Below are 22846 nucleotides of genomic sequence, written 5' to 3' on the forward strand. Positions count from 1 at the left end.
AAACCAAACCATCCCCATGTGCAGCTCCCAGACCTCCATTTCAAGCGCCTTCCCTGTGGCTGATCATACACCTGTTTTCCAGTGCAGTATCTTTCTCCAGATTAGCTTAAAATTATAACTGAAGTCCTATTTTCTGGGCAATGGTGTAATCAGGCTGCAGGAAATCAATCTAATTCCAGAGCTGCGTGGAAGTATGTGGGCCAGTGCTGGAGTAGCTGGTGCTGGGGCTCTGGAAACCAGGAAAGGCTTTAGGGGCCATGGGGCAGGAACAGCTCTGGCACACGTGTTCCAGCTGGGCTAAGAGGTTTAATGTCAGCCCTGGATGATAATCCGCATGGACAGCGGGGGAGTGGGTAGGCAGCAGCTGGGAATGGCTCAGCCTTGCCAGTGAAGCTGCTGGTCTGAGAAGACTGGGAGAGTAGCTACCAGGGCAGTGCTGGTTTTTTGTGACCTGGGAAGAGATTTCCCATAAGGCAAGTGCCAGGGGACAAAGAGAAATGCAAATTTAGAGAGGAATAACATGGGATTTGTACTAGAAAGAAAATCGATGCTGGGACTGCCACCCACCCCCTTTAAATGGCAGTGAGTGACTGAGCCCATGGCCCTTGGCCTCATCCCCAAGTGCAACTCAGGGATGCTCCAGGGATGGCCATAAGGACTGAGTTCTCGATAATTTCGGAGGCTCCAGGACACAGGATCACTGCTGCTGCCCACACAGCCCCGGGGATGGGAGCCATGGGAGCTGCAGGGATCTCTGGGCTGTGGGAGATCTTACAGGGATCATGGGGCAGTGGGACCCACAGGGGTCCCTGGGCTCTTGCATGGGGAAGCACAGGGGCGCAGGAGTCGCAGGGGAATAAGCAGTCACTGATGCACTTGCCGAGCTGAGCCCTGTTCGTGCTGGAGGGAGGAAAATGGGAGCCCTGGAAGGGAGTGGTTGGCTGGCACTCAGGACAGAGCAGCTCCATGTCCTAATTAAACCACTTCCCAGCCTCACATTCCTAAACTATCCCTCCCTGCTCCCCTCGGCTCTGAAAGGAGCACTGACGAGCTGCAGGCTCAGGGAGGCTGGCTGTAAGTAATCCTCTCATTATCCCTGCCATTTTCCCCCTCCTCCTCCTCCTGTAGACACTGCCTCAGGATGAGGTAAGCATCACACTACCAGCAGCGGTGTATCTGCTCCTACTGCCGTCCAGGGAGTGGCAGGGCATTAAAGGATGGCACAGACCAAGATGGTCGTGTTCTCCCCTCATCCCTCCACAATGCTCAGGTGGCTCAAGCCACAGGTCCACAAATCATTCCAGGAGTTTTTGTGCTGTGTCTCAGCAGTCCCTGCAGCCAGGCTGCTCTGGGGCCACGGCTCTTCCTTGTCTCACCAGACTTTATAAGGAGCAGGAATGTGCGGGTCCATCCCAGTGGCAGAGACTCGGTTCCAACAGCAGATGCATCTGCTGCACTCACTTTGGGAGCAAGGAAGGAAAAGCCCATTTCCCCACACGTAACACACCACACAGACACAAAACTGCAGACACTGGTCTCGGTGATCTTAGAGGTCTTTTCCGACTTTAGAGATTCTATAAAAGGACAACAAATCTTCCCCGTGTGCACAGGAGACATGGCATGAAGCAATGGACTGAAACTGTCATGAGGGAGATTTAGGCAAGAGACCAGAGACACTTCCTGAGGCAATGATAGCTTGGCCTGAGGTTATGAAACATCATTCATCCATCAGAGGGAAGGGGCTGCAGCGAGTAGTTCCTCTGGAGCCAGGATGGCCGATTCTCATGATCTCGCGCTTCCCTTGCTAGACTGGAAGCGTTTTAGGGCAGCACTGCGGGTTTCAATCCTTGCTGGGACAAGAGCCAAGGCACCTCTGGGCATGGCAGCATGCTTGATATCCTAAAGGGCATGAAAGTCCTCAAGAAAAATGCTTGGAAAGCACAAAAAAACCCTTTTCTGTGTGTGTGGAACAGCTGGAGCCACACTGCAGGATCGCTGCCCAGCCCTGACTCCAAACACACTTGTTAGTAACTTCTACAGCTAAAACTTCATGGTCACCTATGTAACTTACACCAGAGGAGTTTCATGCGGAATCAGGCAGGGAGCTTCCCTGGAGTATTAATGCTCATTTTCCAGAAACAGGCAGCTGGAGCAGTCCCAGAGTGCTGCAGCAAAACAAGCTGGCAGATCCTTCTGAGAGGTGATGGGCAGCAAGGATAGTCCAGGCCTCAAAAGGCCACTGAGCAAAGTGAGAGCTGCTCAAGAATTCAGGAAAAAATACCATTAGTGGAAATCAATATGGATTTGTGTAACCTCCGTGCTTTAATGGAGAGAGGAGCCTGGAAAGAGGCAGCAGTGCTGGTGTGCTATAGCACCTTCAAGAGGCATCCAACTGCTACCTGGCAATTTACGTAAAGAAAATAAAAAGGAAAAATATGGAATTGACACTTGGACCATAAAAAAAGGCTCAATGCTGGAACCATTGAGTCCCTCATGAACAGGGGACTCAAAAAATATTCTGGTGAGTTATTCCAAGATTAGTTCCCAAAAAAAACAACACAACTCCTCTCCTTTTGAGGAAAGAGGAACCGAGATTCCAGCTGGGGACATCACCAGGTAAATTGGGAATAACTGGTATAACAGAACTATAGTTCTTGGTGTAACTCTCCATGTTAATTTCTCACAACCTTTTGCAGCAGCTGCCAAAGCACATCAAATTCCTCCAACTTCCTCCACAAAACCTGCTCCAGCTCCCTGCTCCCCCTTCTTCCAGCAGCCCTCACGGAGGGCAGATCTCACCTGTGCACCAAGCAGGCATTCGCTTCTTTTCCCTCAGCCACCTCCAAACCTCATCAAACCCACAGAACTGGATGTTCAATATCCAGTGACATTGCCCTGTAAAACACTGCTGGCTCACCTGGTGGTTTTAGGTTCCTAAATGGTATGTTGATAGGTTTATCGAACCTAAACCTACCCAGCTCTGACTTCACTGACTAATGAATCCATGCATGTCAAGGCAGAGCCAAGTAGATCTTCTCCAGCTGGTGAAGAAGGAAAGGCTTGGGGTGTATTGGTGTATTTTTTCACAGGATTTTAATTTGCATCTCTTCTTTGGACAGCACAGGAAGGGCTAGGGGCAAAGGACATAACAGAAACAACAAATGGTGAGCAAGTATTTTAAAATATAAGTACTTACACTGATTTAAATCAAGGCCTGTAAAGCTTCTATGCTCAATACATGGAGTTTTCATCTGGAGATCGAGGGGGTGTCAGGATGATTCTGACATTTCCAGAGACAGCCCAGATTTACAGATGTCACAACACACAAGAGACCCCTCCAAATGGTGTGGACAGACAGGTGTGAGTCCAAGGTACAGGCTTGATTTATTGGATATATAACTGTAAAATGAGTTGCACATTTATAGGACAGACTTTACTAGGTAAATCATAGCATTATTTTAAAATAAAAAAGATAAACCTTACAGAATTGCAGAATCATTTAGGTTGGAAAACACCTCTAAGATCGAGTCCAAGCATTAACCCAGCACTGTTCACTAACCACTAACCGTAGCGGCCCCTTTCATCCTGAGAGGCTGGAAAAACTGTTTCTTATTTTAATGAGTAAAATTTTAGTAGAATAAGTACTGTAATTCTAGACTACAAAACAATTCCTGTATTAATTTATCAGTCAGAAATTAAAAACATTCATTATAGTAATTTTGACTCTAAAAAGGAAAAAACTAGAAACAGAGAAATGCAATATGTTAATACACTGGATGATTTTTCTCTCTTAGTTCCAAGGCCTCAGGGTGAGGGGGGGACAGCCCGGCTCGCTCACACCGCGGTTCGCCCCCGCCACCCCCGGCCGGGCCGCGTCGCTGCCAGGGCAAGCGGGGCGGGGCCGCCCCGCACCCTCCGAGAGCCGCGTTCCTCCGGGTGGCCGCCACCCCGGCACCCTGTGGCCTCTGCCTCCGCTCCTTGTCCGCCTTTCCCCCTCCGTGCCGCCATGCAGGGCCCGCCCTGCGGGTTCCTGCTCGACTACAAGACGGCCAAGTTCTCGCTGACGCGGAACCGGCGGGTGGGGCTCCTGCACCGGCTGCTGCAGCTGAGCGCGCTGGGCTACCTGCTGGGGTAGGGTAGGGCAGGGATCCCTGCCCTGGGGGGCGGCCGGGGGTCCTGCTGGGGTAGGGTAGGGCAGGGATCCCTGCCCTGGGGGGCGGCCGGGGGTCCTGCTGGGGTAGGGTAGGGTAGGGTAGGGATCCCTGCCCTGGGGGGCGGCCGGGGGTCCCTCAGCGCTCCCCCCCGCAGGTGGATGCTGCTGCTTCGGAAGGGGTACCAGGAGCGCGACGCGGCCCCGCGGGTCGCTGTGGTCACCAAGGTGAAGGGGGCTGCTCCCACCGGGGCCGCGGGCCGGCGGCTCTGGGACGCGGCGGATCTCACCTGGCCCCCGCAGGTACGGCCGGGCCCCGGGCGGGGGCGGGGGGGGCACACAGGAGGTCAGTCGCCTTGGCAAGGGAACGCCGCTGGTACCATTTGCTTTCCAAAGCCCAAACATGGCCGTTACTGCCTGTTACCCCCGGTAACAGTGTCACAGGGTGTCCCCTGGAGTCACCCCCCAACTGATGGTGCCTTCTTGCTTCCCAGGGAGAAAATGTGCTTTTTCTGGTGACCAATTTCATTGCCACAGCCCAGCAGGCCCAGGGCACCTGTCCCGAGGTGAGTGCGCAGGGCTAGCCCAGCCCAGCCCCCAGGGGGTGGCGGATGGAGCCATCCATCCTGCTCCTCGGTGGGACCCAGAGGAAGACCAGATAAAAGGGAAAAATTGATTTATAATCCCAACAAACCTGATTCCCCTCATTCCCACTGCTCCATAGCTCTTCCATACTCATCTGCACTTGCTCTGTCATGCCTGCATGAGCCAAGGTGTGTATCCAGATGCTCTGGCCAGAACTGCTTGTGGTGACAGGACAAGACTGCTTGTGGTGACCAGGATAAGGGTCACCAGCTTTGGGCTCCTTGGGTGGTGGCACTGTATGACCATTCCAGGCTTTCTGCTGCCCTCGGACAAGGGGACACTGACAGGCAGTCCATGGATATTTGTGTCACGTTTCCTTGATAACTCCTTGCTGCAGGACTAATGTCCATCTTAGCGTCCTGTTTTTAGGAGGAACAAAACAAAAGGTCTAGGTGGTTTCCCAGCCAGCCAACACTTAGTGGTATATGTTCTCTGGGAGAAATCTTCCCTTTAAGGCTTGGATCAGGCCAGCCTCCTCCCCTGAGCTCTCCCAGGCTGGACCTGGCTTGGTAGATGGGAGCAAATGTCCTTGAAGCTGAGCCACTGCTGGCACCTTGTGCCTGAGCCAAGCACTGATTGTCCTAATGGTCCCTTCAGCTCTTGCTGTGGCCAGATGCTGTGGGAGAGGAGGAGCAACCCTAGTTTTGGGTCATGGAAAATGGCACTAATGATCCATCTTTAAAATGCTGATAACTCCTAAAGTCCTGACAGGGAGGAATACAAGGGCTGTAAGGGCATTTCAGGGCTCTCACAGGCAGCCACAGGCATCTCTGGGTGCTGGTTTTGCAGTGTGCAAGCCAAGGACACAGGAGAAAAGGATTCTGTCCTGTTCCAGTGCTGCGGCGTGGGTGGGTGCCCGTCCCAGCCTGCACCCCATGCTGATCTCCTCTGTTCCTGGCTTTGGGGCTGTAGGTGACATTTTTATTTGGAAAGCTTTGAAGATTTAGCAGTGACAGCTTTTGGCTCTTCAGGAAGTTAGAGCAGTCTGAATATTCCCTGACTGTTCTCGATGACCCAGGTATTCAGTGCTGGCAGACCAGTGTGTCTGGGGCCAGAAGCGGCACCAAACACAAGCCAAGCTGTTTTAGCAGCTGTACATGCAGTTACTCCTTGTGTCCTTATATCCCTCTATTTTCCAGTGTTTGTTCCTTTTAAGACCACGTAGTGCCCTCCTTTCCATGCTTTCTCTTCCTTCCCTAAACAACCCATCCCCTATACACCCTGTGCAATACCCACATGTTCTCTTGTATCCCATACTCCCCTAGGCAGTGACTCTCCACCCAGCCCAGAAGTGCTGCTCCTCTTGGCTCATGTTGGTGGGTTTCACACCTAAACAAGAAACTGAGGCTGTTCTGTGGCAGCCCTGGGAAGGCCTGGACAGATCCCCACTTCTTCTGACTCCATAACTGGGGGTTCCCTGCCTGCATTTGAGCCTCTGTGCCCCCTGAGTCTTGGGGACATGGGTTTCTGATGGGCTGGCAACTCCTGCCATGGCCTGGGGTAGCTGGAGAAGGTGTTACTGGTGTTCCCCCACCTGTCATCATCTCTCTGTGTTTGAATAAGTTTTTTACTGCTCCTGGGAACCAGGTGGGTCCAGAGTGAGCTTTCCCTGTCTCCTGTAAAACTTGTGTCATGCTGGATTTAGGGTCTACTAAGCTCTTCCTGAGGGGGTTTGTCACGGTGCTTTACAAGGCGCCTCATGGGCTCAGTGGGAGCCCCTGGTGGTGAAGTGGTTAAAGCACAGCGCTGTGAACGCTGAGACCCGGGTTCGATTCCCGGTCGGGGCCCCTCCCCGGGCAGATGGAGCTCGCTAGCCCTGTAAGGCAATCCATCTACGTCCTGAGGACCTCGCTGCCACCGTCCAAGCGTGCTTGGCCCCGGCAGATGAACCTCAGGATTAAAGGGTGGGCTCAGTTCCGCGCACACTGTGTCTCACCTAAACAATCCAATGCGCAGGCTGGAAGGTGGAAAGACCTTCCCCGGTTCTTCGTTCGCGAAGAGACTGGCCATACCATACCATAATGGGCTCAGTCATTAAGGCCCTCCTGAACACCCCTGTGCTGGTTCCCAGTTGCAGCTGAAAGGTCTGAGTTAGCTCTGGAGGCTTCCTCTGCCTCTGAGGAGCAGGAGGCACGTGCTCCCAAGAGCATGGAGACAGGCAGGAAGGATTGTCCCTCAGACATGCCTCTCTCCTCACTGGCTGGAGCCTGTGCAGGGTCTGGACATGGTGAATGTTCTTCTCTAACTGTTTGGGAAGTGCTTGGAGAAACAGAAGCAGTAGCACAGCAGTGGGGGTGAAGGACAGCATGGCCTCAGGTGGCTGCACAGCCCAGTGACAGCACTTGTCTCTTGTCCCTCCCAGAGCCCCTCTGTCCTTGACGCGATGTGCGCAGAAGATGCAGATTGTCCTGTGGGAAACCCCGTGGTTCGTGGCAATGGTACTGGGAGTTTTGCTGAATAAACATAAAATCCTAGAATGATTTGGGTTTAAAGGGAACTTAAAGCTCATCCAGTCCCACTCCCCTGCCATGGCAGGGACACCTTCCACTAGACCAGGTTGCTCCAAGCTCCATCCAACCTGGCCTTGGACACTTCCAGAGATGGGGCAGCCACAACTGCTCTGGCCAACCTGTTCCAGAGCCTTACCACCCTCACAGGGGAGAATATCCCATCTAACCCTGTCCTCTGGCAGTGGGAAGCCATTCCCCCTTGTCCTGTCATTCCAGACTGTTGTCCCAAATCCCTCTCCAGCTCTCTTGGAGCCCCTTTAGGCACTGAAAGGAGCTTTAAGGTCTCCCTGGAGCTTCCTCTTCTGTAGGCTGATGAACCCCAACTCTCTTAGCCTGTCTTACATTCTCTGTAATTTTTAGGGATAAAAACGGGGAAATGTGTGATGTTCAATGCCACCCATTCCACCTGTGAGATCTATGGCTGGTGTCCTGTGGAGAACAGTACCTTGCCCAGGTAATGATAGATGAGGGGACAGCAGGTATTGGGAGCTTTGGTTTCTTCCCTGTGTGTAAACCAGGAGCCTGACCCTGACACTCGCCCAAGGGCAGCTGTGTTCAGGGAGACCTTTGACATCAGACTCCTGGTCAGTTAAGATCAGAGAACTTTATGCAAGAGCGTTTCTTGCATCTGTCCATTGTGGCCAAAATTTTGGGATTGCGGACGAGACTGTGGAGCTTGTGGAGTGGGGCTGTGCCTTGGCCACTGAGCAAGGCTCGAGTTCATTGGTGGTTGTTTTCCAGGAAACCTCTTCTGGCTGAGGCGGAGAATTTCACTCTCTTTATAAAAAACACTGTCCACTTCACCAAATTTAACTTCTCCAAGTAAGTACAGTGCTTGCCAGCCAGCCTGTGCCTGGTCCAGCCTCAGCGCTGAGCCTGTCTGTCATGGGGCTGAGCACCTGAGGCCACGTGAAGCCACCCGGGACAGGTGGTGCTGGGCAGTTAGAGGCAGGATGGATGTTCAGGTGAACACCCTGTGTGTGCAGCTGTGAAAGCGATGGGATGGGGACACCTCAGAGAGAGGGACTGGTCATGCCCATGTAGAGCACTGCATAGAGCTGGACTAGGCCATCCAGGGAGTGTGACTTACATTTTTGCCTTTTAGTCCTTGAAAGTGGTTTCACAGAAGCCACGTAAAGGGCTGCACTGGCCTCACAGCCCCAGGCATGCTGACTGTTCTGCCTTACCCTGGCAGAAGATGCAGTGTGAAGCAGCTGAACTGTCCCTGCTGTCACCCCTGGAGCACTGAGTTGAGCTGGGTGGGAGCTGGGTGGCGGGGAAGAAAGAAGAAACATTAGGAGGTGGAGGGGAAGGCTATGGCAGGTGCTGTAAAGTATGATAACTGTGATTCCTCTGGGATGGTTTTACTCCGCCCTCTCTCTATCTGAGGCTTTAGGCGAGGCACCCACTGAGAGAACAGAGAACTCGGGGGCCCACTCCAGCAGGAGGGTCCCCTTTTCAGTTCCAACAGACAGGCTCCATGACCTTCCACACTCTGTCCCCCTGACCCTGCTGTCTCAGGTGCAACACTTTACAAACCAGTGACCCCAACTATTTCAAGAGCTGCACATATGATCCAGTCTTCAACCCCTCCTGTCCTGTGTTCCGTGTACGTAACATGGTGGAGGCAGCTGGAGAGAACTTCGGAGACCTCGCACTGCTGGTACTTGGCTTTTATAAAAGTATGGAAAATGACTCAAAATTCCCCAAGGAAAGAGGCAGGGGACAGGACTGACCCTGAAATGCTAAGGGAATGTATGATCTAGGAATGCTTGAACAGAAAAGAATTCAGCCAATTTCTGATCCCATGCTTCTCCTGGAGTAAAAATGTGTTTTGCAGGGGGGGAGCATTGGAGTTCTCATCAAGTGGGACTGTGATCTGGACCACCCTGCTGCCCAGTGCCAGCCACAGTATTTCTTCAGCCTGCAGGACACGAGGTACAATTTCAGGTGAGGATGCTGGGACAGTTGCCACATGGGGCTGTGGGATGAGCACACTGCAGTCATTTGAGACCTCAGTTCTGATGAGTACTCTGAAAGGACCAGCAGGGGCACAAAGTTTGCAGGTGTCATATGCAAACTCACCTTCAGTCGATGCACCAGTCTGGGTAGGAGTGTTGGTCTGCTGGAGGGCAGGAGGCTCTGCAGAGGGATCTGGACAAGCTGGATCCATGGGCTGTGGCCAGTGGTGTGAGGTTCAACAAGGCCAAGTATTGGGTCCTGCATTTGGGTAACAACAGCCCCATGGAATGCTACAGGCTGGGGGCAGAGTGGCTGGAAAGCTGCAGGCAGAAAAGGACCTGGAGGTGAATATGAGCCCAGATGGACAAGGCCAAGGGCACCTGGACTCTACCAGCAATGGTGTGGCAGAAGGACCAGAGCAGCGACTCTTCCCCTGTCAAGAAAAACATTGAGGGGCTGGAGCATGTCCAGAGGTGGACAGGGGAGCTGTGGAAAGATCTGGAGCACAAGTCTGATAAGGAGTGGCTGAGGGAGCTGAAGGGACTCAGCCTGGAGAAAAGGAGGCTCAGGGAGGACATTCTCACTCTCTGCAACTCTCTGACAGGAGGGTGGAGCCAGGTGAGGGTTGGGCTCTGCTCCCAAATAACAACAGATGGGGCTAGAGGAAACACCCCTAAGTTGTACTAAAGGAGGTTTCGATTGGGTATTTGGGATAATTTTTTCACAAAAAGGGTTGTCCAGCCCAGCAGAGGCTGCCCAGGGTGGTGGTGGAGTTCCCATCCCTGGAGGGATTTAAAGGCTATGGTACTAGTGGAGAACATGGTGGTGCTGGGTTAGGGGTCGGACTTGATGATCTTAGAGGGCTTTTCAACCTGAATGATTCTGTGATTCCAAGACAACAGGAAATTGTAACTCAGGGTAGGGCCTGTTAGTACCAGGATGCTATGGCAGATTTGCAGTGTTTGGAGCTGTGCATGGCATTACCTGCCTGAGGCAGGGACCTCTGGCTGTCTACACCTGAACTGGATGCATTGGGGGCTGTGTTTTCCCAGACTGGGTGCTGAGGGGATGCAGATGCCCCACCACCGATGCCAGCCAGTGAGTCGTGGCAACACGTATGTCACCCAGCTCCCAGTCTGGAGGACGCCAGGTGTGCACAGGCACCCAGTAGCCCCAGCAATCCTTCGGCACTGGCAGCCCACATCCCTCACTGCTTTCTGAGATGTGTCCAATATCTCCCACAGAACTGCCTCTTACTACTGGGACTCCCAGCGACAGCTCTACCGGAACCTGCTGAAGCTTTACGGCCTCCGCTTCGACATCTCCGTGCACGGCCAGGTACCGTGTCCTCGGCAGCCCCCAGGGCTGACCCCTTGCACCGATTGCTGCTGCTCTCCTGCAACCACCCCTGTGGCTTCCTGCTGCTGTTGCTTCTCTCCATCCTGGTGAGCTCTTCACCTCATTGCAGAGTTTTCCAAGTAGAGTGGGAGAAAATGATCTCTCCCATTTAAAGAAAAACCTCTTGGTTATTCCCTGAGCAGGGAGGCTTCCCTCCCTGAGGGTCTGACACAGGGGCTGTGAAGTGTTGTGTAGGCAGGGTGAGCTGGTCTGGGTCTGTGGGCATCTCTGAGGGTCTTGACGGGGAAGCACCCTGGCAAAGGACAACCTGAACTTTTCTGAACCTGGACAGTTAATCCCCTTTTGATTAATTGTACCCTCAGGGACAAAAGGTGTGGGCATGATCAGGGCTGGACATGCCCCAGCCATTTGAGCTGAGAGCCCTGAAACCTCCAGTTTCCTGGGCTCCTCCCACAGCATGGGCAGCAGATGACAGGAGGATTCTGCCCTTGTGCCCTGCTCAAGTGAGACTCCACTTGCAGAGCAGCCTCCAGCTCTGGGGTCCCTAACATAACAAGGATGTGGAGCTGCTGGAGCAAGTCCAGAGGAGGCCACAGAGAGGCTCCAAGGGCTGAAGCAGTTCTGCTCTGGAGCCAGGCTGGGAGAGCTGGGGAAGTTCACCTGGAGAAGAGGATGGTCCAGGGAGACCTGAGAGCCCCTTGCAGGGCCTAAAGGGGCTCCAGGAGAGCTGGAGAGGGACTGGGGGCAATGGACAGGAGTGGCAGGACAAGGGAAAATGGCTTCCCGCTGCCAGAGGGCAGGGTTAGATGGGATACTGGGAAGGAATTGTTCCCAGGGAGGGTGATGAGGCCCTGACACAGGTTGCCCAGAGAAGCTGTGGCTGCCCCAGCCCTGGAAGTGTTCAAGGCCAGGCTGGACAGGGCTTGGAGCAACCTGGGCTGGTGGAAGGTGTCCCTGCTTATGACAAGGAGTGGAACAAGATGAGCTTTAAGTTCCCTTTCAACTCAAACCATTCCCTGATTCTGTGATCACTGACACTACTCTGTGCAGCATCACTGACACATGCAGGGCTCAGCTGTGCAAGAAGAAGTCTGTAATGAGAGCTCTTGGCACCCTGACAGATGTCAACAGCTGGACTATCACACTCAGTGTGCCATTTGCACCTGAAGAAGGTGAAGCACACAGCACAGGACAGGGTGCACCACTTCTGGGTAGTGAGGGCAGGTCCAGGAGCAGGAGAGAACAGCCAGCACAGAGACTGTAACCCCAAAATCTCTCCCCTCAGAGACCACCAGACTCATTTGAGCAGAGAGGGACACATTGTGTCAGGGCCATGTTCGCTGGGATGTGGTTCCATGTGTGGCAGCTGCAGCAAGAGGGAGGCTCCTGCCATGCCTGGGGGAGCAGGCGGGTCACAGTAACCTCTGCTGCCACCAGGTCACCGGCTGTCAATTCCTTCTTTGACAGCCGAAGGGGGTTGGAGTCAGCGCAACAGCAATTCCTAGAGTTGAGCATGGAGAAATGTTCCTGGATCCCTCCTGCACCCCCCACCTTTAAGCACACTGCCCCACTCCCCTCTCACCACTCTCTACTTATTGTCTTCCCTCTCCACTATTTCTCACCAGGCTGGGAAGTTCAGCATCATTCCTACTGCCGTGAGCTTCGGCACAGGCATTGCCTTCTTTGGTGCTGTGAGTACTCCAGATACACTCTTTTCCTCCAATCCATGGCTTGGGATTTGCCACTCATGGGTTGTTTCCCTGCCTGCCTGGGCACAAGGTTTCCAGGGTGCCAGTCAGCATGAATGGGAGACGATCTGGCAGGCTGTCAGCTCCCGTTTCCCTGTGACCATTAGCAGAAATGGCAGCACTGGGATCCTGAGCACTGTCAGGGTCATGTCTCATGGGGGCCAGGTGTTTGTGTGGGCCCTGGGAAGGAGCATCTCTGGGGTGCTGGCAGGAGAGAGCAGCTTCACTCTGCTTCTCCCCTGACTCTAAAGTGACCTGGTGTCCTGTCACCAGACGGGGCAGCTCCTCATAGAGCCCTTATGTGGCTCTTTCCTTCCAGCAGGTAACTGGAAGGGAGCCTGAGGTCCCCCACCTGCTCCCTCTTTCGTCCCCAACATGCCCATCCCAGCCCATACAGAGCAGTGAGGGCACTGGAAGAGCACTCCCAGCATCCATCCATGGCAGCCCAGGTGATCCTGTCTGACCTGTGCAGCTCATGGGAGCCTGTTGGGTCAGAGAGGAGCCATTGGAGTTGGCAGGTGACCTGACCGGAGGCAGGGCCAGCTCACTGCCCTCAGCACTGGCCCACAGCCAGCTGTGGGGCTCACTGGGAGCTGGGGTGGAGGGCCAGACATTCCAGCGGGAAGTTTCCCTGCATACAGTCTTCAACATTTGTCTGTCTCCAGGCTACAGTGGTCTGTGACCTGGTTCTGCTCTACCTGGATGCAAAGGCTGACCTTTATTGGAAGGAGAAGTTCGAGGAGGTAAGGGTGGGGCCACATGGGAGAGAGAAGGTTGGAGTGAAGGTTTTTGGAGTGAATAATTTTATGATTTTCTGCCTCTTGGTTAAAACTCAGTTCATAAGATCTGGGAAGATCCTGGTGGAGCAGCTCTTAGTCTCCAGCTTTTGGGCTTGGTGGCTGGTCTGAACTGGGAGAGCGATGCAGCTGGTACCAGGAAAAGCTGCATCACAACCTCAGTTCCTGTTAGACAACAAGGGGTCCCCATGGGGACCTTATCTGGAAATGTGACTCAGCTCCACACTTATTCATCTTCTTTCAAAGGGAATCTGGCTGGACTCCATGCAGAGAGAGGGCAGCTCTTCCAAGCATGTCCTGTGCTGCAGTTCAGTGACAGGTTTTCATGCCTCACATGATTCCTGCTGTGGGAATTCACTTCCCTGGTGAATCAGTAAGTCACAGGGAGGGCCCCACAGAGCAGGAGACCTGCCAGCCCTGCCTCCAGCTTTGTCTGGCCAAGTCTTTGGAGCTTCCAAGGACTGAGATCCACCAACTACTGGTGAACTGTGCCAGGGCTGCACTATCCTACAGGTGGAGAATGTTCCTGATGCCAGATCTGAAATCAGGAGCAGAGTGGGAGTCTTGGACAGTGAATCTGTTCTCATGGGACCAAGGAGAGCAGTGCAAGTCCACCTGGGCCGTCCCCATGCCTGTTGTACTGTTACCCCTGTTCATTTTCCAGGCAAAACCCCCTAAAGGTAAGCCTGAGGCCTCAGCTTATGGACATCGGGAATGCTCCACCCCAAGCACCCTTCCTTCTGGAGCCACCTCCAGGTAGATGTGATGGGGGCATGGCTGCGGCCCAGGTGAAGGTGGGCCAGTCCTGGCCCAGGTGGGCACTGCTGGGGTTAGGGTCTGCCTTTCCTGGAGAAACATTGGCAGCTGCAGCAGTTCTTGGCTCTTGGAACACAAAGCCATCCCAGGTGCCACTCCCAGCACTGATAACTGGTGCCGGAGCAGAGCTGTGCTTGCCAAAAGACGCTTAAAGCACTTTATGTTTCTCCACATTATGATGGCTGTGGGCTTTGATTTCCCATGAAAACCAGAGATGCAATGGAATAAAGCTGTTCCAAAAGTGGGAGGTGACTCTGCTTTGTCTCCAAGCCCTGCTGGTGGCTGTAAAGTTTTGGGATGCTGCTCTCACACCACCCTGCATGCTTCCAGCTGGGATGACTTCATGTGAGCTGCCCAGATCCTTGGGAGGTCCCTGGGAAGCTCAGAGAGGATTTAAGGTCCCAGCTTAAGGCTCCAGGCCTTGGCTGGTACTTCCTGGGGGGTGCAATGGTTTCTGCACCCCCACTTCCTGCCTTTTTCCAGGGCTGATGCTCAGCAAGGACAGGCAGAGCCCTGGGTCAAGCCGGGGTATTTCGGAGGTGCTGACCCCTCACTCCCACCTGGCCCAGGCTGTATCAGCCTGGTGCAGGGCAGGGATTGTCCAGGTCCATGCCCAGGGACTGCTCTGTGAACTCCACAAGGCTCAAAAACAGAGTTTCTGTGGCTTCAAGCACCATTTAATGCTCCCTACCGGGTCTGACTGCATGGTTTGGAGGGGTCCTGCAGCATCACTGCACCTCAGCTTCCCGTCCCCCTGTGCCCCCTGGCCGGCCCCTCCTGCCCTCCTGGAAATGCCGCAGGTAGAACTGTGCCGCCAGCTGCTTGGTCATGGTCTTCAGCGCCAGGAAGGCAGCCACGATCTCGGCGAGGAGGAAGGCCAGGAACAGGCTGTGCATGGGCATCTCCAGTGGCAGGTGAATGACCTGGCTGTCTGTCAGCAGGAAGAGCAGGAGGGGCAGCTGGATCAGGAAGGAGAGTAGCAGGAACCCAGCCAGCTCAGGCACCTGCAGGAGCAGAACCTGCTGAGATGGGGTGAGGAGGCAGCAGTGGGGTCGGGGGACCCTCTGTGACCCAGGAGCTCCCTGCATCGGCTGCTGCCGGCCTTGGCACCCGGGTACCGGGGACATCCCTGCCCGCAGAGCTGTGGTCGGATGTGGTGAGATGCTATCAAACCCAGCGCTGGAGAGCTGCACCCACAGGGACGATAAAGCAGGAGGGTGAGTCCCCTTTGTCTCCTGCCTTCAGGTCCTGCCTGCACTCATGATTCCCTCTGGAGACAACTCCAGGCAGAACTCCAGGAAGAAAGGGGCAGTGATGGGCACTTGGGTTCCAAGGGAGGGCCCATCAAGCTCCCCCAGCTGGGCTGACCCTCACTGAGCAAAAGGGGCTTGTGTGCCAGGGCAGGTGGTGTTTACCTTCTCCTGAAGATTGCCCAGGTAGCCCAGGTAGAGTCGGAAGCCCTCAGCCAGCGAGAGAATGAGGAAAGCTGTGACCAGCAGGAATTGGTAGTGCCAAGGCAGGAGGTGGTACTGTAATGGGGGCACAGCCTTGTCCCAGTCAGCTCCAGCCTCTGCACCCCAATTCAGTTGTCCATGCCTAGTTTCCCATACTCTGTGCACCATTCACTGTGCTCAGTTCCCAGATACCTGTGCCCTTCTCCCCATCCCATTTGCCCTGTCCCCTGCACCCCATGCCCAGCTTCCTGTGTCCTGCTCCCCATACCCAGTGCTCCATGCTCTGCCAGTCCCACCATGCTGATGCCCAGCTCTGCCCATTTTTCTCTCCCAGTTTAACCTTTCCTGCCTGGAAAGTTCCTGATTTCCACTTCTGGCAGCCAGAGATGACCCATCTTGACTCATGGGGGTCAGGGCATTTTGGAGACCCATTAATTCTGAAGAGGCTCCTGTCTCTGTTTCCCCCCTGTTCACTGTTTGCCCCCTATAACAAGGGAGGCTGGGCAAGAGCAGCTCACCCCCCTCCCCACGTGCCCCATGGGACAGTACCTTCAGCTGCAGCATCATCCCCTCAGCCAGACACCAGACGGGGAAGTAGTAGACATTGAAGTAGAGCATCACCTGGAGGGGCAGGCTGGCCAGCACCTCATGGGCTAGGCAGGATGGGCAGGAGTGGGCAGGCTGCCCAGCATCCCCGGTGTCCCCCTATTCAGAGGGACCTCAACTCGCAGCTTGTGGAGTGGAGCAATAGCCCACAAGCACAAGCAGCTCTTTGCGGAGTTTTTTTTACTCCCCTCCGTGGTGGGAGTGGTACAGAGACCCTTTGGGCGCCCCTGGCTCAGAGGCACCCAGGTGATGTGCTGAGCAGGCTCATGGTGATATCCCCCTCCCCAAACCCCCCTCCGCAGAGCCCCACTGCCCATACCTGGCTGGTAGAGGTGGGCAGTGCCGCTATCCTGGGTCTTGTTGGTTATGAAGAGGGAGCCACTGAACGCCACCAAGCCCCGGCGCAGGTTGGGGGGCAGCGGGGTATGCGCAGCCATGGCTGACAGCTGAGCCCCGCTCTCTCCAGCCCGGCTCAGCCAGGATTAGCCGGGAGGCAATCAAGGGGATGACAGGTCAGGCTAATACGCAGGGCCACCTGACCACTGGCTCCCCGGGAACAGGGCCACTGAGATGGGAGGGGGATGTGGAGAAGGAGAATTGTCACCCTGGAACATCAAGCCTACATGGGAATCACAGGGCGGAGTTGCAAAGGCAAGTCAAAAGCATCTCCCCTCCACAGCAGCGGGTTGTACCTTGAGCAGCAGGTTGTACCTGTCACCATGACGGGGACACAGTGGTAACCTAAGCAACTGCACCCTCTCCCAGCCAGGCTATATCAGCATAATTACTGCTCAAAGCCCCCTGAGAGAGGAGGATGCCCCATGAAAGAATGATTCTCTTCACCTGTAATGCTGCTTCGAGGCCTCTGTGCTCACGAAGCATTTACCCATTTCTGTGAGCTCCCCTGCTAACAGTCTGCCCTTGTGGATTTCCACGCTGCTCAGTGTCCCCAGACTCCATCCAGGCTCAGGCGGTGGGGGATGGTATGTGAGGGGTTGGTTGAGCCAGAGGTGAATGGCAGGGAAAGGGGATGGCACTGCGGGGACTTCAAGTTTAAAATAACGGAATCATTAAGGTTGGAAAAGCCCTCTAAGACCAGTAAGTGCAACCAATTAACCCTGCACTGCCAGGCATCCCACTAAACCAGGTCCCTAAGTCCAACATCTACACATTTTTTCAACACTTCCAGGGAAGGAGACTCTACCACTGCCCTGGGCAGCCTGTGAAAGGGCTGGACAACCCTTTCCATGAAGAAATTTGCCCTAATATCCAGCCTAAACATCCCTTGGTGCAACTTGAGGCTATTTCCTCTCACCCGGCCAGTTGTTATTTGGGAGCAGAGCCTGACTACCACCTGGCTCCATCCACCCTCCTGTCAGGGAGTTGGAGAGAGCAAGAAGGTCACGTCTGAGCCTCCTCTTCTCTGGGCTGAGCACCCCCAGCTCTCTCAGCCACTCCTGCAGACCCTTCAGCCACTTGTGCTCCAGACCCTTTCACAGCTCCATTGCCCTTCTCTGGACACACTCTTTAAGTGTTAGTCCTACCCAACAGATGTGGTCTCAAGATCTTCAGCCTCCAACTCACCCCATAAAGCACATCAGAGAAGCTGCCTCAAATAGTGGGACTGAATGCTATAAATGTGGTCATGAAGGGCCAGGCACTGGCAAGGGACACAAGAAACCAAAGAAAGAGGATTCTTCTGCTTGATAAAGCCAAAATGAAATTGCAGAGCTCACTGCCACATGCTGCCAAAAACAAACCATCTGGGGCTGAAAGTGTGGTAGACCAATTCCTGACTGGCTCAAGTCACAGGATCATAGAATCACAGACTCATTTGGGTTGGAAGGGACCTTAAAGATCACCTTGTTCCATTCCCTGCCATGGGCAGGGACACCTTTCACTAGACTACATTGCTCCAAGCCCCATCCAACCTGACCTTGAATGATTCCAGGGATGGAGCAGCCACAGCTTCTCTGGGCAACCTGTGCCAGGGCCTCATCACCCTCACAGGGAAGGATTTCTTCCTAATATCCCATCTATCCCTGCCCTCTGGCAGTGGGAAGCCATTCCCTGTGTCCTGTCCCTCCATCCCTTGTCCCCAGTCCCTCTCCAGCTCTCCTGGAGCCCCTTTAGGCCCTGCAAGGGGCTCTCAGGTCTCCCTGGACCATTCTCTTCTCCAGGTGAACACCCCCAGCTCTCCCAGCCTGGCTCCAGAGCAGAACTGCTTCAGCCCTTGGAGCATCTTTGTGGCCTCCTCTAGACTTGCTCCAGCAGCTCCATGTCCATCCTCTGTTGAGGACCCCAGAGCTGGATGCAATAGTGCAGGTGGGGTCTCACCTGAGTGGAGTAGAGGCAAAGACCCAGGCATGCTGTGCCCAATCCATGTCCACCCAGGGGTCCTGCCAGCACACGGGGAAAGACATGGGCAGGTCAACAGTCACAGCCCAGTATCTAAGGAGCAGGAGCTGCTGGAGAGCTCACATCTGCGTAGGCAAGCAGGGTGAGCAACCGAGAAGATACATGGGCAGTCTGGTGAAAGTAACTGTGACAGGGCAATGCAGCTGGGGGGTCACTAATGAGCCTGTGCCCCAGCCTGATTCTCATTCCTCATGGGAACAGGCAGTTTCGTAAGAAGAGATGGAAACTTTCTGTCCTGGTGTGAGAGATTGCAAGAGGTGGCAGAGAAGACAACCCAGCCTTGCCCAGCTCCAGGACAGGCTCGCCACCAGGAAGCATTTGCACTGGACTAGGAGTCCCAGGTTCAACACCATCCCACACCATTGCAGAGTGGAAATGTCCATCTTTTGTGGATCAAGCAGACACACAACAGTCCCTGTTCATTCCCTCCAGCTGTGTGCTGGAGCCTGCATATCCTGCCTACCTCCCCCCCAAGTCATTCCACCTGAGAAAAGCCTTGCAGTGAAGTCAGAGAGACAAACTAGAGATGTGATAGACACTGGTGACATTTCTACCCAGCCAAGATCTGAAAGACTGAAATAAATAACTGGTGAGCTGAACACAGATGGGAAGCCTCCAGAGAAGAGGTACTTGAAACTCCCGGCAAACCTGCAGAGTTGACCCAAGGTCTTGGAAGGAATCAGAAATTACCCAGATCCCAAAAACAGTATTGCTTTAATTCATAGGGGGTTAATCAAATTAAAAATATAAATCCTCTTGTTTTGGATTCGAGTTAAAACACTGACTGCTGGGGAAGGAGTCACCCCCAGGACAAAGCCCTGGAGGCTCTCCGAGAGGATCCTCACCCTCCCACTCTGTTGGGCTGTGGCTGGCCAGGTCCACTCCCGAGCTGGAGATATGGCTCTTCTTCATCAGGGGCAGGAACCAGAACAGCAGAGCACTTGCATGGTGGGCTGAGAAATGCAGCCTTGTCACTAGATGACAGGACAGACAAGTGACAGACGATGGACGGCTCCTCCAGCTACTTTTCCTCAAGCAGCAGCACCAATCCCATGATGTCATTAAGGAGAGACATCCATCCCAAGGCTGGCTGGAAGGCTGGCCACCAAGTCCAGGGCTGCAGCTGAGCTGTCCCAGCTCTCCAGGGACCCCTGCTCCACACCCTGGGGATGGACCAAGAGCTGCAGATGCTGGGATGGGACCAGTGAGCTCCAGAGCCCTCAGCATGGGCAGGGACTCGCCTGTGCTGGGGTGGGCTGGGCAGGACCAGCCTGGACCACACAATCACAGGCTGCACAGAGACCACCCGCTGTGACCCCATCTCCTGGCCCACCCAGATGCCCCCTGGAGTGGGTGAGCACAGGGAGAGCTGTGGCAAACACTGCAGTCATGCAAGGAGGGAGTGGATGTCAGGCTCTGTGGGGATGCACATCAGAACTCTGCTGGGAGTGGAGAGAATTTGGGAAGGAGCATCATGCATGAAAGCACAGGAGCACCCAAAGGCACTCATTCTGCTTACAGAGGTGAGGGATGTGCATGGGGCAGACCCACCTGGGGACCCTCAACCCAATGGCAGCATCTGGAGCCCCGCCACACCAATGCCCATTGCCACAGCCAAAACCCCACGGTCTCTGGGGGCTGCTTTACCAGTCCCATGGGAATTGCAATGGCAGAGCCCTAGCCCAGCAAGCACTGGGGCAGAGGTGCCATGGGAGGTCCTCCTGGGAAGGTCAGTGCACAGTGCCAGGCATGGGTTCATCCAGGTCTCAAAGGGAAATGGCTGCGCCATGGGTTTCCCACCAGGCCATGGAGCTGCTGTCCTGTCTCCACACAGCAAGTGCAGCATCAGGAGGACACAGCCACCAGCATATTAGGAGCCTTTCCCTGTTAGCCAAGACATGTCTCCGGTTCTAAAAGAAGGAAAAACAAGATGGGGTGTTTCTCAGCACGTGTAAGCAAATGCTCTTGGTGCTGTCTTGGTGCTAGTCCAGACACTGGTCATTGGTGCCCATCCCTGCACCCTGCTGTGCCCAGGCCCCTCCTCTGCCCTCATTCACATGTCCTCAATTCCACATAAAACGGAGCTAAAACTTTTCTTTTTTTACTTAAACCTAGCCCTTCTCGCATTCAGCTGAAAATTCATGGAAGCACAACAAGCCTCCAGCCAAGCAGGGTGCCAGCCAACAGGCAGCTGCCCATTTGCATCAGATCTGTGCCTGATGTGGCTCCTGGCACCCCCAGCCCTATCACCTAGCACAGCAGCATTGCCCCCCTGCGAGGGGGATGCAAAACACGGATGCCCACCATGTAAATCAGTGTCCCACATGAGAATTAGGGATATGGCCCAATCAGGTGGCTGGCTGTCCCTCCTGCCAGCCCCTCATGCCCAGCATACCCAGGACCCCAAATCGAACGTACTTGCCGTGACGGACAAACAGCCTAAAGTTGTGAAAGCAGCAGGAGACAGAGAGAGAAAAGACATTCAGGTTTAGGTGGTCTGGTTTCCTCCAGGCCCCCAAGCCCCACCACAGGGCCAGCAGCTTCCACCCACCACTGGGATGCCCATGAGATACCACCTCCCTCCCAGCGAGCAACCATTTCCCCATGTACTAGGGATGACGGCACAAGAAATCCTTCCCTGTGAGGGTGGGGAGGCTCTGGCACAGGTTACCCAGAGAAGCTGTAGCTGCCCCATCCCTGGAAGTGTTCCAGGCCAGGTCAGACAGGGCTTGGAGCAACGTGGCCTAGTGGAAGGTGTCCCTGCCCCTGGCAGGGAGTGGGATGGGATGGCCTTTAAGGTTCCTTCCAATCCAAACCTGTCTCCACTAGGTGGACCCATGACATTCTCCTCATCCCAGGGGTGCCCAGGGAGTTTGAGCTGGTTCAGACCTGCCTGGGGGCTGGGAGTGCTCCTCTCCCTGAGTTTTTGAAAAGATCTGCTTTTATTCCACATGTGGAAACACCCCTGGAACAGGGACCCACATCCCCTCAGCAGCTTTGGTTCCCACTCTAAAATCTCCCTCCCAGCTGTTACCACCTCCCTGGTATTAGCCTTCCAGCACCCACCCTCAGCACAAAGGGCTCTTTCCTCTGCAAGGTCTTAAAAACAAAGTGAATGAAAAAAATGCCCTCTGTCTATGAGCTCTGCTCCAAGGAACCGGAGGCTGAGACACCACAGGCCGGCATCCTGGTACCACCAGCTCTCTGGGCTGGGTTGTGCACAGAGGGTTGCACACAGGCTTTACACTCAGCCCCTCTCTGCAGATGCTCTTGACTGACTGGGTGCCCAGGGGCACCCCAGCATCAGGCAGTCCTTCCTTGGTGATGTGCCAGTGCCCAAAGGCAGTGAGTATCCCCTTCCCATCCAGTCCATGCAAGGATTTGGGGCCTGGTGTTTCAGTCAAACCCTATATGTGTGGAATGCCAGAGGAAGCTGGAGGAAGATGGGGGGCAGCACTAGGGGGATGGAGTAAGCAGAACAGGAAGGTTGATGCAAGGATATGCAGAGGGAGCAGCAGGAAAGAGCTGCCCTTGAGTGCTCAGCCCTGCCCTGCACTCCTTGGCTGTGCTTTGCTGCTGCCCTGGCGCTGCTGGTTCCCGCCGCATGTCTACTTACTCCACGTCGCGCTTCCGGATGGTCCTGCCAGCAGCCAGGACCTCAGCCACCTTGGAGACAATTGGGTCATAGTTCATGCTGGCCACAGCCACCACCTCATCGCTCCTAGGGCCGGGGCAGAGCAGAGTAGTTAGGGCACCCTGGATGGCCACAGCTCCATCACCCAAAATCCAGCATGCTGGAGAGAAGGGGGAAGCAAAGAGAAACACCCACTCCAGAGCCAGGCCCGATCCCAAGGTGTGAGCACCACAGGGACTGTGCTAGTGGCATGGGACAAAAGTCAGGAGAGGGCTCAGAGCTGACATGGCAGGCTGGCCCCAGTGGTCCCACCAATGCTCATGTGCTGGCATGGTGAGCATCATGAGGGTGCCTGGGGGACAGAGACAGCTCTGGCACCCTGGCATCTGTGGAAAAACACCACCAAAGGTGGATCTGATGGTGGATAAAAACCTGGACACCAGCAAGTGGTTGCTGCGATCCCTGGGCTGCTGCCTTGTGCTGAGGAAGTGGAGAAGCAGGTGGTCAGGATTTCCCTGTGGGACACTCGGTTGGAATGCTCCACATCCTCTTCCTGATCCCCACCTCCATGTGGGCTGAGTGCCCACCTCTGAGCCACTCCACAGGCACCAGGACAGGGGTGTCCAACACCAGGGTCCCATAGCCCCAGTGACGAAGCCCCCGTGTATATGGGATGTCCAGGCCGACTGACTGTTCCCCACCAGGATCACAACACAACCCCAAAGGTTGAGTGGGAAACCAATGAAG

At 54.7% G+C, this 22846-nt stretch overlaps 3 protein-coding genes and 1 non-coding gene across 9 annotated transcripts in view; 2 read left to right on the forward strand and 2 right to left on the reverse strand.

The window, feature by feature from the left end:
• Positions 1-3909: 3909 nt before the first annotated feature.
• On the forward strand, positions 3910-14232 carry LOC114063230 (P2X purinoceptor 6-like). 5 transcript variants are annotated; one of them, XM_027895378.1, is made up of 12 exons: positions 3910-4131; positions 4309-4453; positions 4645-4716; positions 7158-7233; positions 7666-7759; positions 8047-8127; positions 8827-8968; positions 9146-9255; positions 10512-10605; positions 12252-12317; positions 13040-13117; positions 13836-14232. In XM_027895378.1, exons 1-12 carry the CDS (start codon positions 4007-4009, stop codon positions 13929-13931), a joined length of 1179 nt encoding a protein of 392 aa, XP_027751179.1. In that variant the 5' UTR covers positions 3910-4006; the 3' UTR covers positions 13932-14232. The 5 variants fall into 5 exon arrangements, with proteins under 5 accessions (XP_027751179.1, XP_027751178.1, XP_027751180.1 ...); XM_027895377.1 differs by having other exon boundaries at positions 13040-14232; XM_027895379.1 differs by lacking the exon at positions 13836-14232 and having other exon boundaries at positions 10512-10712; positions 13040-13142.
• On the forward strand, positions 6511-6582 carry TRNAH-GUG. The gene has a single exon. It is a non-coding gene; the product is annotated as a tRNA-His (tRNA).
• Positions 14233-14286: 54 nt separating the features above from the next.
• Positions 14287-16590, reverse strand: LOC114063231 (transmembrane protein 17B-like). Its single transcript, XM_027895381.1, has 4 exons — positions 16367-16590; positions 15991-16094; positions 15403-15516; positions 14287-14991 (listed from the first exon to the last, which is right to left on the reverse strand). The coding sequence occupies exons 1-4, from the start codon at positions 16482-16484 to the stop codon at positions 14716-14718; spliced, it is 612 nt and encodes a 203-aa protein (XP_027751182.1). The 5' UTR covers positions 16485-16590; the 3' UTR covers positions 14287-14715.
• A 1776-nt stretch (positions 16591-18366) lies between these two features.
• Positions 18367-22846, reverse strand: part of AIFM3 (apoptosis inducing factor mitochondria associated 3) — a 49232-nt gene continuing 44752 nt past the window's right edge. Inside the window, exons 19-21 of one of the 2 annotated variants that reach the window (XM_027895396.1) lie at positions 22082-22186; positions 20884-20904; positions 18367-20375 (exon numbers count right to left, since the gene is read on the reverse strand). In XM_027895396.1, the coding sequence (XP_027751197.1) occupies positions 20336-20375; positions 20884-20904; positions 22082-22186 (166 nt within the window). In that variant the 3' untranslated portion in view covers positions 18367-20335. The remainder of the gene's footprint in view (positions 20376-20883; positions 20905-22081; positions 22187-22846) is intronic. The other variant, XM_027895398.1, reaches the window with a different exon arrangement.

Source organism: Empidonax traillii, unplaced genomic scaffold (genome assembly GCF_003031625.1).
Source record: "Empidonax traillii isolate 1590-97213 ecotype Southwest subspecies unplaced genomic scaffold, ASM303162v1 scaffold459:size589781, whole genome shotgun sequence".
Lineage (NCBI taxonomy): Eukaryota > Metazoa > Chordata > Aves > Passeriformes > Tyrannidae > Empidonax > Empidonax traillii.

Coding starts and splice junctions, on each gene's coding strand:
- LOC114063230 (XM_027895376.1), top strand. CDS start 4,007: ATGCAGGGCCCGCCCTGCGGGTTCCTGCTCGACTACAAGACGGCCAAG. Junction 4,132..4,308: donor GCGCTGGGCTACCTGCTGGG/GTAGGGTAGGGC, acceptor TCCCCCCCGCAG/GTGGATGCTGCTGCTTCGGA. Junction 9,256..10,511: donor GACACGAGGTACAATTTCAG/GTGAGGATGCTG, acceptor TATCTCCCACAG/AACTGCCTCTTACTACTGGG.
- LOC114063231 (XM_027895381.1), bottom strand. CDS start 16,484: ATGGCTGCGCATACCCCGCTGCCCCCCAACCTGCGCCGGGGCTTGGTG. Junction 16,095..16,366: donor TGCCCACCTCTACCAGCCAG/GTATGGGCAGTG, acceptor CATCCTGCCTAG/CCCATGAGGTGCTGGCCAGC. Junction 14,992..15,402: donor TGGGCAATCTTCAGGAGAAG/GTAAACACCACC, acceptor CTGCTCCTGCAG/GTGCCTGAGCTGGCTGGGTT.